Here is a 14,245-nt window from a genome sequence, read left to right as displayed (position 1 = left end):
GCCTATTACTCCTAGGCTGCACACATGTACAGCAGGTTACTGAGCTGAATATTGCAGGCAGTTGACGATGGCAAGTATTTATGCATCTAAACATATCTGAACATAAAAAGGCTATAGTAAAAATACAGTGTTTAATCTTATGGGATCAGTTTCATATTCAATGCATTGTTGATGAAAACGTTGTTATGTAGCACTTGATTGTACATACACACACACACACGTATACACACATTATATGGGTTCTGTTTCTCTAGAGAACTCTGACTAATATCCTGCCTTCTATCTGGCTTTTCACTACACACTTATTTCCCCTCTCTCTCTTCCTTTATGCAAAATAAGATCCCTGCTCATCTTTCAGGATCTAACTTACTTGACATCATATTTAAGATTTGGGAGCAGAGGACATCCAAGAGGCTGTCGTCTGCTCCCGTCACTGCTCTGTGCTTCCACAGCACTGTCATTGAGCTTATGTAATTGAACTCACCTTGTGGTGTGTTACAGGTATGTCCGCACACGTCTCTCTGCAACATCACAGCTCAAGGGCGGGGCCCTTCCATCTCCACTTCTCTCCTCCCTAGCTTAGGGCACTGGAAGGCTGACAAGGTATTGAGAGAACTGCAATGAATTAAGTTGGAAACAAGCCAGTGGGAGACAGCTCGTGGCCCTTCCTAAGAAGATGAGATTTCAAGGTTGCTGTGGGGTGATGTTCCAAGCAGAGGTGACAGCTATCAGCATGTGACATTGTATAGCACAAGCTGGGGGTTTCACACCCTCACTCAAATTCCCCCTAGCATGTTCTATAGCAGCAGTATCACAGAGCATTAATAAAATCAATTATTGGATAAAAATCTCTGGTCTCCAAAGCTTCATTTTGTGCTATTAGCAGGAGAATGCTGTTTCAAAAGGAGATAACAAAGAGGAAGAAAGATCAATTACTGGATAAGCTCATGGCAGTGCCTGAGATGAACGTGCAGATGGGCGAACCCCTCCCACCCGCCGTGTGGGCCAAGTGTCTGCACTGCTGTCTGCTCAGCCTCCCCTGGCCATCCCGGTCAGCTTCCCCTAGTGCAAGAAGTGCCTTCTGCTCAGTGGTGGGATGGGCAGCTCTCAGCTCAGCTCCCTTGGTACCCAGGCAGCTTGAGACACTTGCATGACCACTGGGGTCAGTAACATCTCATTGTAAGGGATGTTGGCAGCCCCAGCCACAAGGTTCCAGGTCAGAAATGGATCAGCGAGTTTTTCCTAGAGACAAAGCATCTTATGATTCAGATGAGTCTGAACGGTGTGAGCTCTTTTGGGTATCAGCTGGCTCTTCCCTAGGGTTGAAGTGTATCAGAAACATGTAACATGGATTGAGAGGTGGTCTCCAAATATAAGCATTGATCTTGCCAAGGCCTTGAAGCCCACACCTCCTGCTGGCTGTGTGGACAGTCTGTTGGCTATGGAGCTGATGTGGGTGAGGTGGACCTGGACCCAGACCTGACAGCCTGGACTCTGTCTGGGAGGCATCCCATCACTTCCTCTGCTGGAGGGCCCAGGAGACAGAGCTCTGCTTTGTGCTCTGCCATGTTCCACCTGTGCCACCTCCTAATCTCTCTAGACCGCATCCTTCCTACGCATCTCAGAGGGTTTGGTGAGGTTGAATGAGATCATGAATACAGAAAGCACCTTGCACATTCTGAAGTGCTGCGTCCGTGTATAGTGAGGGTTATTACTCTCTCCTCCACTGATGCTTCTAAAAATAATCAGATTCCCAGGTTAGCAGGGGGAAGGGAACACTCAGGATATCTAGGGGGTAGCACACCCTGCTAGATGGACCATCTCTTTCCTGTTCCTGCCTTTCCTTTAGGGAAGCGGGAGAGAATGACACCTGTGCACCTACTCTGTGCCAACTTCTGGGCCAGCACTTTTAGGCCAGCTGTTCTCAGATTGCCCTGTAGAGAGGTCCTCTGGGCTCGGGAAACTGGAATTCAAATCCTAGTCCTGCTGCTTCCAAATTTTGGGATCTTGGACAAGGTACTTACCTCTGGAAGCGCTTTCCCTCTGTAGAATGTGCTTTATCCATCTCCATGGGCTCCCTAAGGTGGAGCAGCCGTTCCTGCCACTCTGTCTGGTGCTGTTGAAGGGGCTTTGCTAATGTGCTGACTCTGTCCCCATCTTTGAGCCATGCCATGCCACAACAAGCCTGGTCTCTGGGATGGGGGACTGAGAGGCTGATAGGGCCAGCGCAGTGCAAGCCTTTCTCATGGACTTCCCATCCCTGTCTCGCAGCCTTCCGATGCTGACTGGGATGACCTGTGGGACCAATTTGATGAGCGACGATATCTGAATGCCAGAAAGTGGCGCGTTGGTGAGGACCCCTACAAGCTGTATGCGTTCAACCAGCGGGAGAGTGAGCGGACCCCCAGCAACCGGGCTGTCCCTGACACTCGCCATTCAAGGTATTTCCTCCTCCCCCCACTGCATCTCACACCCCTCCCTGCAGCCTTCAGAGGTCAGCAGCAGGCTTGATTTGGTGGTCTACCAGGACCCAGTACTGAGAACTGGGGGTGGGCAAACCATCTGTTACCCGTGAGATATGGAAAACAGTCACCCTGTCAATGCTGCTTCCTGCTTAGTCTCAAGAGCCAGGCCAAAGCTCCTCACTTTCCACTGGGGGGTGGGAGAGGATGGGTGGTCCCGTCACCTGTACTTGCCTCCTCACTGGGGGTTACCACAGGTGGCACTTGCCAGAAGCTCCTGGAACACTAAAAACGCTATAGCCAAAGCTTGTTTATGCCTGGATGTGTCCCACACCTGGGGGAAGGCAGGATGGGTGGACCCTGGGAAGTCAGGTGGGTGGTCTCTTCTGTCCCTGGGAGAGACCCTTCCTGTGCCAGCCCCTGCACATTTTGCCATATGAGTAGAGAAAGCTGAGGGGGCTGCCTTGGTTCTGCTGTCTGCCTTCAGAGGGGCACACTCACTCAGCCTCAGTTCTGCCAGCTGTTCCTTGATCGGGCCACACCTCCAGTGGCTTACAGAGATCAGTCTTGATCCTATGTATAAAGCTTTATGTCTCTGCAAAAAGAGGCTTTGTGAAGACACTTGGCCTCTTGACCTTCCATTTCAAGAGTCATGGTTTCTGGGGGGGAGGGCTGGTGAGCAGATCAGTCTCAAACTCAGCTTGGGGGCCCAGAGGTGCCAAAAACCTACTTGGTGTTTCCTATCTGCTGCAGGAAATTAACTTGTAACTGGCCCCAGATAGCAGGCTGGCATGCCGGGGGGAGGATTTGAAGATGATGTTACATTGAGAAGCTTGCTGTGATCCTTTGGGTCCATGGTCCCCTCATGATGGACAGGCGGGGTGAGAATTTTCATGGCCTATGAGGCTGATGACACTGGTGGTTCTTCAGTTGGACTATGTGAAGGCTAGTGGGCTCAGTTTTCTCATCTAGGATGCACAACTCAGAAACTTGTCTAACACAGCCTGTTTCCCATGGGGGAGCTTGAGCATTAATCACTATTATTACTAAAAGAAGCTGGTGTCTTGGTTTCCCTGTGAGTACAGCGAGGGGGATAAACTGGGTGATATTATGGCCTCCCCTAACTCTGACAGCCTCCAGAATAAACTCCCACAACACTCCCTGTTAGCCACAGTGCCAGGTAGTCCCCTTCAGCTAGAGTCCCAGGGCTGGGCTGTACCTACTCCCGTCTGCTGGCTTGAAAGCTTCTCAGTGTTAGAGTCCTATATTATTCCTATTTAAATTCCCCAGCACTTATCCTGATCCTTGGTGTCTGAGAGAATTTTATTTAAATATTAGCTTCTTGTATTTCCCTGAGTAGAAATGAGAGGGAGAAAGGGATGAGATAGGAGTCTGAGAAGCCCCCTGGGTCTCGGGTGAGTGGTCCCTCCCTTGATCTGAGTCCAGATGCTGAGGCCCTCCAGAGGGGCAGGGAGACACCTCCTAGCTGGAAAAGTGGCTGCATCTGGGTAAGAGCCTTTAAGAGAAACTTGTGGCTGCCCTCACCTGCAGAAAGGAGGCACCAAGGAATTCTCTGGGCAGGCGGGCACCTGGGGATGCCCTGAGCAGGACCAGTTTTTGTACTTGCCCTTTTCTACTATCGATCTAGAGGCACAAAGGAGGGTTTTACAAGGGTGGGGCATATGTGCTGGTAGTGGATGGAGACTGAGCCCGTTCCCAAGGAGCCCAGCCCACGAGGTCCAGTTCCGGGCTTTGTTCCTAACCCAGGCATTTCATCTGTAAAGAAAGTGAGATCTGTTGGGTTTGCAGCAAGAAGAGAAGAGAGGATTTAGACACCCTTTGGGAAGACAAAAAGGGAATGTGTATCAGCCATATGTCTGCCTCAGGGCACCAACTGAGCCCTGTGAGAAATGGGATTGTGTTACTCAGAGAATTTCAGGCTTAAGGGACTTCTGAATGTTCGGGAAGAGGAAAGGTGGGAGGGTGGGGGGGGGTGTTGAGAATGAGGCCAGGCAGCACCTGGGACCAGTAGCTGACTTGGGGGTCTTGTATACCTACGTGGGCTAGCCTGATGACGGCCACCAGTTGATCGGCTGTCGCCACAGTGACTTTGGCAGAGTGCCAACCTCATACTCCAGACTGCCAGCAAAGCCCTGTGTTCTTCCCTCACATGGGCCCTGCTGGGTGGAGACATCTGTCTGTAGGGTGCCCCACTCCCAGCCCTTGATTCCCAGGGAAACCCTAATTGTGAGGTTGGGCTCACCAGCTAGGTCTTTAGTTCTTTCACAATCCTGGTCTTCTTGCTGCATCTAGACTTCATCCTGATGCAATGCCTGGGGCTTGCCTGGCCAGGCTGACAGAGCCCTGGGGCTCACTTTGGCCTCTGCTGAACCAGTTACGGCTGCAGTGACCTGCATCTTATGGACTGGGGATTCTTCAGCTCCACGACCTCTTTGGCTGGATGACACTGGTGCAGGGATGTCTCATGCACCATGGGATGTCTAGCAGCATCCCTGCTCCTACCCATTCGATGCCAGTAGCACCCCTGCCAAAGTATGACAACCAAAAATGTCTCCTAACATTGCCGTATGTCCCCTGGGGAGCAAAAACTCAGTGAGGATCACTGCCCTCCTTTTTACCTAAATTCTCAGAAATGAAACAAGAATATGCATTGTCAACTCTGTCGCAAGCCACAGGATGTGTTCAGGCCTTGTCTGTAAAGCACAGGGAGGCAGAAGGTAGCACAGGCCAAGGGTTCAGGTCATGGTCTGTGGGATCAGACTGCCCTGTCTCTAATCCATCCTGTCTGCTGTGGACTAGCTGAGTGAACTCAGTAGGTGCCTTGCTTCTTGGTGCCTGTTGTCTCTTTTGAAAACAATGATAAAAAATAGCAATACTGATCCTACCTAATTCTGTTTTTATAAGGATCAAAATGTAAAGTATTTATCTACTCCATAGCAAATAGTTTAAAAATTTCAGATGTTGCTGCTATCACAGGGAATGTGGGCAGGCTGATGGCAGGGCATATATTAGACAGGGAGGTCTCGGCTAAATAGGTAAAGGTGCTCAGGGAAGAGACACCACCAAACCCCAGAGTGAGAAAGCAGCTGTATCCCAAGTACAAGGAACAGGCATTATGAAGATCACTTATATTGTCAGGCATTGTGGGTAGGGGAGAGAGCAGAAGTAGGTTTCAAGGTCAGGTTCAATGCCAGAGAAATCCTAGTGAGTGGTGTCGTACCCCTGGGGCTGTGGGATGCTGGCTATGAGGCTCAGCCTTAGCAGTTCTCAGTCCAGGCTTCTTACAAGAATCACTTGCGAATTTTGAAAAAATGCTGAGACTCAGACTCCAACCAGCTGAAAGATTCTAAGCTCTCCAGTGATTCTAGTGAGCACCCAGCTTGGAGAACCATTGCTCTAGGCAAGTGCTCTCAAACTTAAATAGACAAACAGATCACTCAAGGATCTTGTTAAATTCTGACTCAGTATGTCTGGGGTGGGGCCCAACAGTCTGCATTTCCAACAAGTTCCTGGGTGATGCCAACGCCCACTGGTCCACAGATCGCACATTGAACAGCAAGGGCTTAGAACAGCCTTTTTTCAAAGTCTGGTTCCTTAAGCCGGCAGACCAGCAGCGGCAGCATCACTTGAGAACTTGTCAGAAATTGAAATTCTTGGGCCTCACCCAGAAATATTGGATGAGAAACTCTAAGGATGGAGCCTAGAAATCTGTGACATGGCCTGCTCAGGCTTGGAAACCACAAAGCATCAGCTTTCTCATGTGGCTTGTTTTTATGGACCAGAAGAACTTCCCAGGGGTGTTGGCCCAGCTAAAAGGCTTAGGGTTTAAGTGGAGTGCAGAGGCCTTGGAATAAGGCCACCTAACTGCCCACATGCTAAACCCCTCTTCCTCTGTCCAGGTGACACAACTTCTGACTCAGACCCGGCAGAGACCTTGGCCTCTCTTGTCCCTTCTCGTTCCTCCCTCTCCTCCCAGTTCCTTCATCCCCAGCATCCATGCCCTGCTATCCTCCAGGAGTTGGCATCACCTCGATCAGGAAGCCTCTACTGTAGGACACTCCTGACTCTGTGGCCATTGGCCTACACTGGACTCCCAGATCCTTTGTGGGACCCAACCCTGTGGACACAGACTTTGCTCCCACTGTCTGGGCTGCCTTTGTATTCCCAGCAGGTCTTGCAGCTAAGGCCCTAGGGTCACAGCATCAGTTGCCCTCTAGGAGAGTAGCGTGAACATCTACTACAATGTCTGGCCTCTATAGGAATTCAGTAAATGTTTATTGAACAAATAAAAGGGAGGATAAAAAAGGCAATTGACCACTCTCTCCACCTGTCCCCTTCTTGTTGTCCTCCCATCCCCAGAGGCCTCCTATGGGCAATCGGGAGAGCAGACGCAGAGTTAAAGGAAAAAGGCTTTTTCCCTTGAAGAGGTCTCATTACTGAGAAGGAAGACTGAAGACACGCCGTGTGGGAGGGGTCTGAGCTTATTAAATTTGCTTCCAATTTTCTTACCACAGTAATTGGATTCTGATTTATAGGATGCGTTAGGACAGCGCCTGAAACAGGGAACTATTAGCTGAGCATTAGAGCAAGTGCTGCCAGGAGGGTGGGTGCTGGGGTGAATTGCCCAGTAATCTGAAGATGCCACGGGCAGGGAAGGAAGGAGGAGGCTGCAGAGGTCTTCGCCCAGCCGACAGCAGGCTTTCGCCCAGCAGGCCACTGTGCTGATGGAGTTCCGGGTACACTGGCAAGGCCAAGGCCGGGCATCACGTGGTAAAGGAAGCCCGGAGAGCGGCCATTTTTCTCTTGGTGCTTCACCCTGTGGAGTCCAAGGTATTTGTGGAAGGCAGTCCAATCTGCCAGTCCTGTCTGGAGTGCGGGGTTACAGAGGTGAGGGATGGAAGAAGCTAAAAGGGACACAGCTTTGAGCTCCCCTTTCCCAGGCTTTACAGGGCACGGGGTGGGCAGTGAGTAATTCCACACCTAGTGTGGTTCCGAAAGTAAGTTCTACAGCTTCGGAGGGATCCCACACACAGTCACGCTCGGGCCCACCCCACCCTCATGTGCATCTGATGTGATTTTTCACACTCAAGATGAAAGCCTGCTGTCGGCCGCCTGCAGACACGTGTGTCTCTGCTGTGACTTGGTCCCCTTGTCACTGGTGTCAGGCCACGTGAGAGGAGTGGAGATGAGGAGCACAGCAGCCCTTCAGCACATCCCCGCTCCTCTCTTAGCTTCGTTTTCTCTGTGAAATAAGGGTGTAGGGTTAGATAACATCCAAGTGTTGGTGTCTGTGTGTCACCACACAAATGGTGGATGAGCATGCTCCTTCATGGGGTCTCATCCCAGGTATACACACATCTATACCAGGTGCCACCAGCCCACCTCTGTTGAACAAAACACTGGGCTTGCCTTGGGGCAACCTAATTCTGCCCTCTTAAGCTGACAATTGTGTTAACTCAATGACAGGCCTCATTTCTAGGTCCTATGAAGGTACAAGGATGAATGAGATGTGGCCATGTGTATCAGAGGTAGGAGGTAGGTGATGTGCCCCAATAATGACTTCAACATAAGTAGGAGATGACTTCTAGCTGGGGTGAGTTGGAGAAGATTTCCCAGAGGAGTCCTGCTGTTTAAATATATAAAGCACTAGCTAGGTCTACACATGGTCCTTATTTTCCAGTGGCCCCACTCCCTACCCTATCACCACATTCTAGTGACAACAGCTAGATTTGGCATTATCTAAGTGGTACACGAAACTCCTGGCAGGCAGCAACCATCAAATAGAGACAGGCCCCTTGAGGAAGGGGAAAATATTTTGATGAATCAAATGTATATTTTTGCTGTTGTTTGGCAGCGCCTATTATGGGATTGTGTTGATTTCAGAGAGCAGGTGGCAGAGTGGACTGAGCCCGTGGGCCATGGCGTGGGCTGGGAGGGGTTAGAGCTAGGGAAGCCTCGCTGGGTCACCTTCACTGGCCCAGCTGCATCTGACTGTTCCGTGGGCAGACTCTCCCAGCCTTTGTCCAGTACACTAAATGGTACAGACAGTGGGATGCCCATCATTTGCCTGGAGGGAAAATTCCACACTTTGATGCATCTCACCAGGGAGACATTTTTCCTCTGCTCCTTTTCCTCCTGGGAAATGACGGGGCAGTGGGCCAGCCTCTGGTCGAACTCCTTCCTCCTGTATTTACTCGGTTGGAGTGGCTGCCGGAGATCATCATCATTTCTCTCCTTGTACTCGTCACTTAGCAGTAATGGGATAAAAATCTTTACAGCTGGAATGGCTAAGCATAAAAAATGTTCAATATTTCCTCTGAGTCAAGGCTATTGCACTAGCTCAGCACAGTGTTAGTGATTCCACATCAAGGCCAGGGGTGGGAGGGGGAAACCCATCACAGACACTTAGCTTTTGCAAACAAGTTATCCCCATCTGCGATATTCGGGACCCTCCTGTGCACCATTTTTCAGTACTGGATATAAGTCTGTTGACAGTGGTTCTGAGTATGCTTCACTCTGAACTTCAGAGTTTCAGGGAATGACCAGAGGGATTGCAGAACGTCACAGAAGTGGCTCTGCAGCAGAATTGTGCTACTGGCTCTGGGCAGCTGTTTGTGGTGCCACCTGCAGGGTATCAGGATGTGTTCTTGTCAGGGTGAGAGGAGAAAAAAGCCACCAGAACCAGGACAGCAGGTGCCTCCAGGTCAAGATTCCTGCCCCTTCCTAGCCCCGTGATTCTTTGGATGCAGAACTGGCAGCCCTTTTCTGCTGTTCTTTGAGTTTCAGGGAGATTTCTCAAAGGGGCAACTCCTCAGCCTTCAAAAGATGACTGGACAACAGCCTTTGTGGATGGGAATTCTCCAGGCAGACTGCCTTAGCTAATTTGTTGTCTCATACCTTGTTTCCTAGTGAATTTTTGCCAAATTTGACCTTGCATTGTACATTTCACTGACTCACACACTTGCTCATTCACTCAATGCGTTTATTGAGCCTGTGCCTTGTTCTGTTAGGAATGGGTCCCCATTCCGCAGGTGTCCTGGGAGCAGTTCTTCATCCCCAAACTCACTGCTGGGTTTCTAACTGAGCACCAGTGTGAGGCTGCAGAGACTTGAGCAGAGCAGCAACACTAGCTGGTTAACCCCATTCAAGATCAGAGAGGTTAGGGGACTTGTCCGAGGTCACACAGCTAGTCCATGCTTGCTGAAGCTCAAAATTAAAATTTCAGATGCTGGGTCCATATACTTTATTTTTTTCTGTCACAAACATAAAACCATTATTATGTTCAAGTTCCCTGTGTGAGTGAGAGCGTGCGTGTGTGTGTGTGTGTGTGTGTGTGTGTGTGTTTGGCTTGTGATTTGGGGCAAGAAGAGGTGATGCATGAAGATTCTGGGTTTCCCAGTTAAGACAGTTTGAGAATTATATTTTATCTTTGCCTAGAGGCACCACAATAACATATTTCAGTCACCCTAATGCAATAATTAGTGTCTTCTGGTGCTCTGTCCTCTGGGCTAAATCCTAATGGGCCGGTCACCCCAGCAGAGCCTTTGAAAGGTTCACAGTGGCCTTTGTTCTGGGGGCCTATTTCCCGCTCCCTTCCTGGGTTTGCCTCCCTTATTTCACATTGCCTGGGGGACGAGGCAGTGGGAAGAGGTGCTGAGAGATGTGTAGAAGGAAGGTCAGTGCCCAGGATGGGAAACTGATTTGGATTAATCATCTGTCACAAGGAACTCATTCTGCAAATTGTTGAGTCCAAGGCTGTCTGGGGGTATTACCAGTAAAAAAGCAGACTGCAAGTTTGTCCCCATGGAACTTAGATTCTCCCAGTGACTCCCTAGGTCAGCAGTTCTCAACCTGTGGGTCACGACCCCTTTGGGGGTCTCCTGCATATTAGGCATTTACATTACAATTCATGACAGTAGCAAAATTACAGTTATGAAGTAGCGATGAAAATAATTTTATGGTTGGGGTCACCGCAACATGAGGAGCTGTATTAAAGGGTCACGGCATTAGGAAAGTTGAGAACCACTGCCCTAGGTGGACAAGTGGCAACAAGCTCACTGCCCACCCCAGGCCACAAGTCCATCCGCACACAGAGCTTACTTCCCAGAGGAGGCGTGCCCCTGAGGCCAGCCTTGAGAGCAAGATTTCAGTAACAGGCATAGCAATGTGGCATCGGGTTTCCCTCTTCTGAATTATCTGGGAAGAAGGTTGAGGAGGGGTCCCCAGATTTGCACTCCACATCCTGGAGATGTTCTCATCAGTGCTGTGGTGAGTCCCGAGGGCTGGAGAAGACAGCGTTGCCGGGTTCAGCTGCAGCTCTTGCCTATTCTATGGGCTGTATTGAATTCTTCCAGTTTAGTGGCCTTTGAAATCTTCCTGCAAGACCCAAATCTGCCCCCAGGCCAGGATCTCGCTTCATCTTTTCTTAAGTAAACTTTTACTGAAATACAACATGATGCAGAAGAGTGCACACCTCCTACAGGTGCACCTGGAAGAAATTTCACAAAGAGAACACACTCGTGTTTCCACATTAAGATGTGCATCAAGAAAAAGGTTATCCGTTTGCCAGAAGCCACCCTGTGCCCCTGCCCAGTCGGAATCCCCTGTGGCTATCCCGTCCTCAGATGCCGTAGACTAACATTGCCTGTTTTTGAACTTTATATAAATGGAATTACACAGTATTCACGCTTGTGTGTCTGGCTTCCCTCAAAATGATGCATGTGAAATCCAGGCACATCTTACAAGACACAGTCTGTTTATATTCATTGCTATATGGTATTCCCTTATAAGAGTAAATCATAATTTATATATCTACTGCTAATGCTTATTTGGGCTTCTGATGAATAGAGCTTCTGTGATGAGTCTTACACTCGTCTTTTGGTGAAGGTGCATGTCCGTTTCTGACGGGTTTTTCCAGCTGTCACATGTTCATTGAGGTGGGTATAGCCGAGTTCTAGTTGCTCAACGTTTTTGCGGTCAGTCACCTGCTATTGTGTGTCTTTTCCATTCTATCCTCTCTTGAGACCAAGTAGTGACATCTTATTGTGTTTTAAATTTGCGTCTCCCTGCAGATCAGTGAGGCTGCACACCCTTTCCTGAGTTTCTCGGCCGTGTGGATGCCTGCTCAAGTGTTTTGCCCCTTCTGTGCCTGCCCTTTGCCCCAGAATCAAGCGCAGACCCAGCTCTCAGTCACTCCTCATAATCTGCCTCTCTTCTGGTTGGTTTTTGGCATATATTTTTAGGCAGTATGATAACGTAAGGAGGAAAAAATAAATGGGTTGAGCATGAGAGCATGCAGGTCCTTTCTAAGATACTGCCTGACAGTGCCTTCCACTCCCTGAGTGTCTGTTTCTTCACATGCAAGACGAGAGAAGTAAGTTGGAGACGCTTATTAAGGTCACTTCCAACTGTCTGCTGGTTTGAAAATGCCTCTGCTGGTAAGAATGTGTGGGAACTGGCTCGGGACCTGAATGGGTTGGAGGTTATTTCCAGAAACATGACGCCCTCCTGTTCGGAAGCAGTGTCCTCCCCCGAGGCCCTGATTACTCCTTCCCTCACACACTCTCCTCCCTAACAAGACTCCAGGGCCCCCCAGAACAGGAGGGGGGCTGTCCTTAGAGCCATCCTTCTTTAGTGTTGCCTTCTCTGTTCCTCACGGGCCTCCCCGACCCCCTCTTGCCCTCTCAGGGTAGGTCAGCAGACCCTCCCAGCCTGAGATGCACCTGTAGGCTGGTTTGACACGTCTTTTCATTTACCCAAGAGCCCTGGATCTGCTAGATACAGTGGCAACCGAGCTGTTTGCTCTGGGCGTTGGCATTTCACGTGGATGACAGTGTGACTGCAAACAGTGGTGACCTGCTCACATTTTTTCAGTCTAGAAAAATGAGCTGGAACCCCTTTAAGCCCCCTAGTGCTTCAGAGAGCCATTGGCTCCTGCAGTGTACTGAACACATCTCTGCTGTGAAGGAGAAACAGGGCCAGTAGGATGACTTGATTCTGGGCCTAGTGCCCCAGGGCAGCCCTGGCCGGAAGGATAAGCCATGCGGAGCCCTCAGAGCAAGACGGTCATGCCTTGTTTCACACTGGCCCTTACAGACTATGTTCTCATCTCCTTCTGACGCTTCCTCAGTAGCCCTTTGGGTGAAGGGTCATTGCTGTTCCACATAGAAGGAAGCCGAGACTCCGGAGAGGTAACTGGCTGACCAGGTGGCAGGGCCAGGTCTCCTAGCCCTCTGGGCTTTGAGGTAAAACACCTCTGCCACTTACTGGCTTGTCTTTGAGCGTGCTACTCAAACACCTCAAGACTCAGTTTCTTCATCTGCATAAGGGGAACAGTAGTGGTCCTCAGGGCGAGGTGAAGTCGTTCCTACCAAATGCCGAGTGTAGTCCTCAGTATGGCTAGAGCTTTCCTCTAGTAAGCACTCAGTGACCCTTTCTTAGCTGTGGCCATGAGTGGTCAAATTAGTACTAGCCTTGGGTGTGGCATTACCATCAGGCCTCGTGAACTTTCCACTGCTCTCGGCTGCAGGCCAAAGCAGGTCTGGGAGGCAGGGCAGAGAGGTGACAGATACAGCAGGGAGACAGTGGTGAAGGGGATGAGTTTGGAGAGGTCCTGGCTCAGGACCCCACCCTCACCCCTGAGTGGGGGTGCTGTGGCTCACGGGAGTCAAGGCTGAGCTGAGAACGAGGTGGCACAGGTGGGCAGCAAGGTCTTTAGAGAGCTCCCAGCCTCAGCCTTGGCTCCTGGTGCTGAATGTTCTACTTGCCTGAATGTCAAACTTACTCTAAAAGCTGGAGAAAAAAAATAAGCGATGAGGCAATCGTGATGCCAGGTCTGGTGAAATCTGTATTTGAAAGATACTGGGGATAGAAGCCAAGGCCGGCAGAAAGAGTGATTTAGGGCTGGGGGCCAGGGAATACAAAATGCGTTTGACAGAGATGAAAAGCGCAGGAGAGGAGCCGACAGCTGTGCGGAGTTGCTGTGGGCGTGTGGCAGGCAGTGGGACAGAGCCAGGAGGGCCACGTGAAGCCATTCCTGGCTGGAAACCACCCGGGAGTATGGGGATCGATGGATAAAGGGCTCTGCTGGGGTCCCCTGGGCCCGCCAGGCAGCATCAGTGAATGCCCCTGAGGTTGTCATTGGCATGCCTGAGGCCCCCATCTCCTGGCCTGTCTGACCCTCACACTAACCCTGCAGGTGACCAGGGCAGGCCTCCTTGCATCTGTTCTCACACTGCCCCACCCCTCCCCATCTCTCCTTTTTGATTCATGCTAGACACTTTGTTTACCCTTTGCTCCAAACCTCCACCACTGAGCCTGCCTGTACCACCTTGTGAGACAACAGAGACCACCTCCTTCACTGCAAGCCAGGTCCCACTGCTCACCCTTGCACCCAAGCCCACGTCCATGGAGTCCTCTTTCTCTCTCATCCTCATCTGAGACGTCTCTTGGTCCCTGAGCTTGCTGCCTGCTCCACAGCTGCCCCCTCCCCTCCTGGGTGATTATGGCAGCCCAGGAGCCCCCCCCCCTTGTTGGCTGTGGTCTTGCTCTTACACCTGCTTCGAGAGGTTTCTGAGTACACACACAGGCCCCTCATCTGAAACTCTCACCCTGTCTCTCAGCCACACCCGGAAGACAGGCCCCCTGCCAGGCCATGGCTTATGCATGACTGTGCTGTGGGGCTCACACCTCTGCATCTGTGCTGCCCTCTCTGTTTGGGGTGCTCTTTTGCCCCTCAGGAGTCTGGGTGGAGGGTCCCCCAC

General features: G+C 50.6%; 1 protein-coding gene across 1 annotated transcript in view; it reads left to right on the top strand.

The window, feature by feature from the left end:
* The window catches only part of GALNT14 (polypeptide N-acetylgalactosaminyltransferase 14), a 202,508-nt gene that overhangs the window by 130,142 nt on the left and 58,121 nt on the right, over positions 1 to 14,245 (top strand). The window contains exon 2 of the mRNA XM_023511823.1: positions 2,272 to 2,441. Within this exon, the coding sequence (XP_023367591.1) occupies positions 2,272 to 2,441 (170 nt within the window). The remainder of the gene's footprint in view (positions 1 to 2,271; positions 2,442 to 14,245) is intronic.

The sequence above is a fragment of the Otolemur garnettii genome, unplaced genomic scaffold (assembly GCF_000181295.1).
Source record: "Otolemur garnettii isolate 467f Iridium unplaced genomic scaffold, OtoGar3 scaffold00022, whole genome shotgun sequence".
In the NCBI taxonomy this organism is placed as follows: domain Eukaryota; kingdom Metazoa; phylum Chordata; class Mammalia; order Primates; family Galagidae; genus Otolemur; species Otolemur garnettii.
Note: the sequence above shows the minus strand (reverse complement) of the source record. Positions and strands in the feature narration are given on the sequence as shown.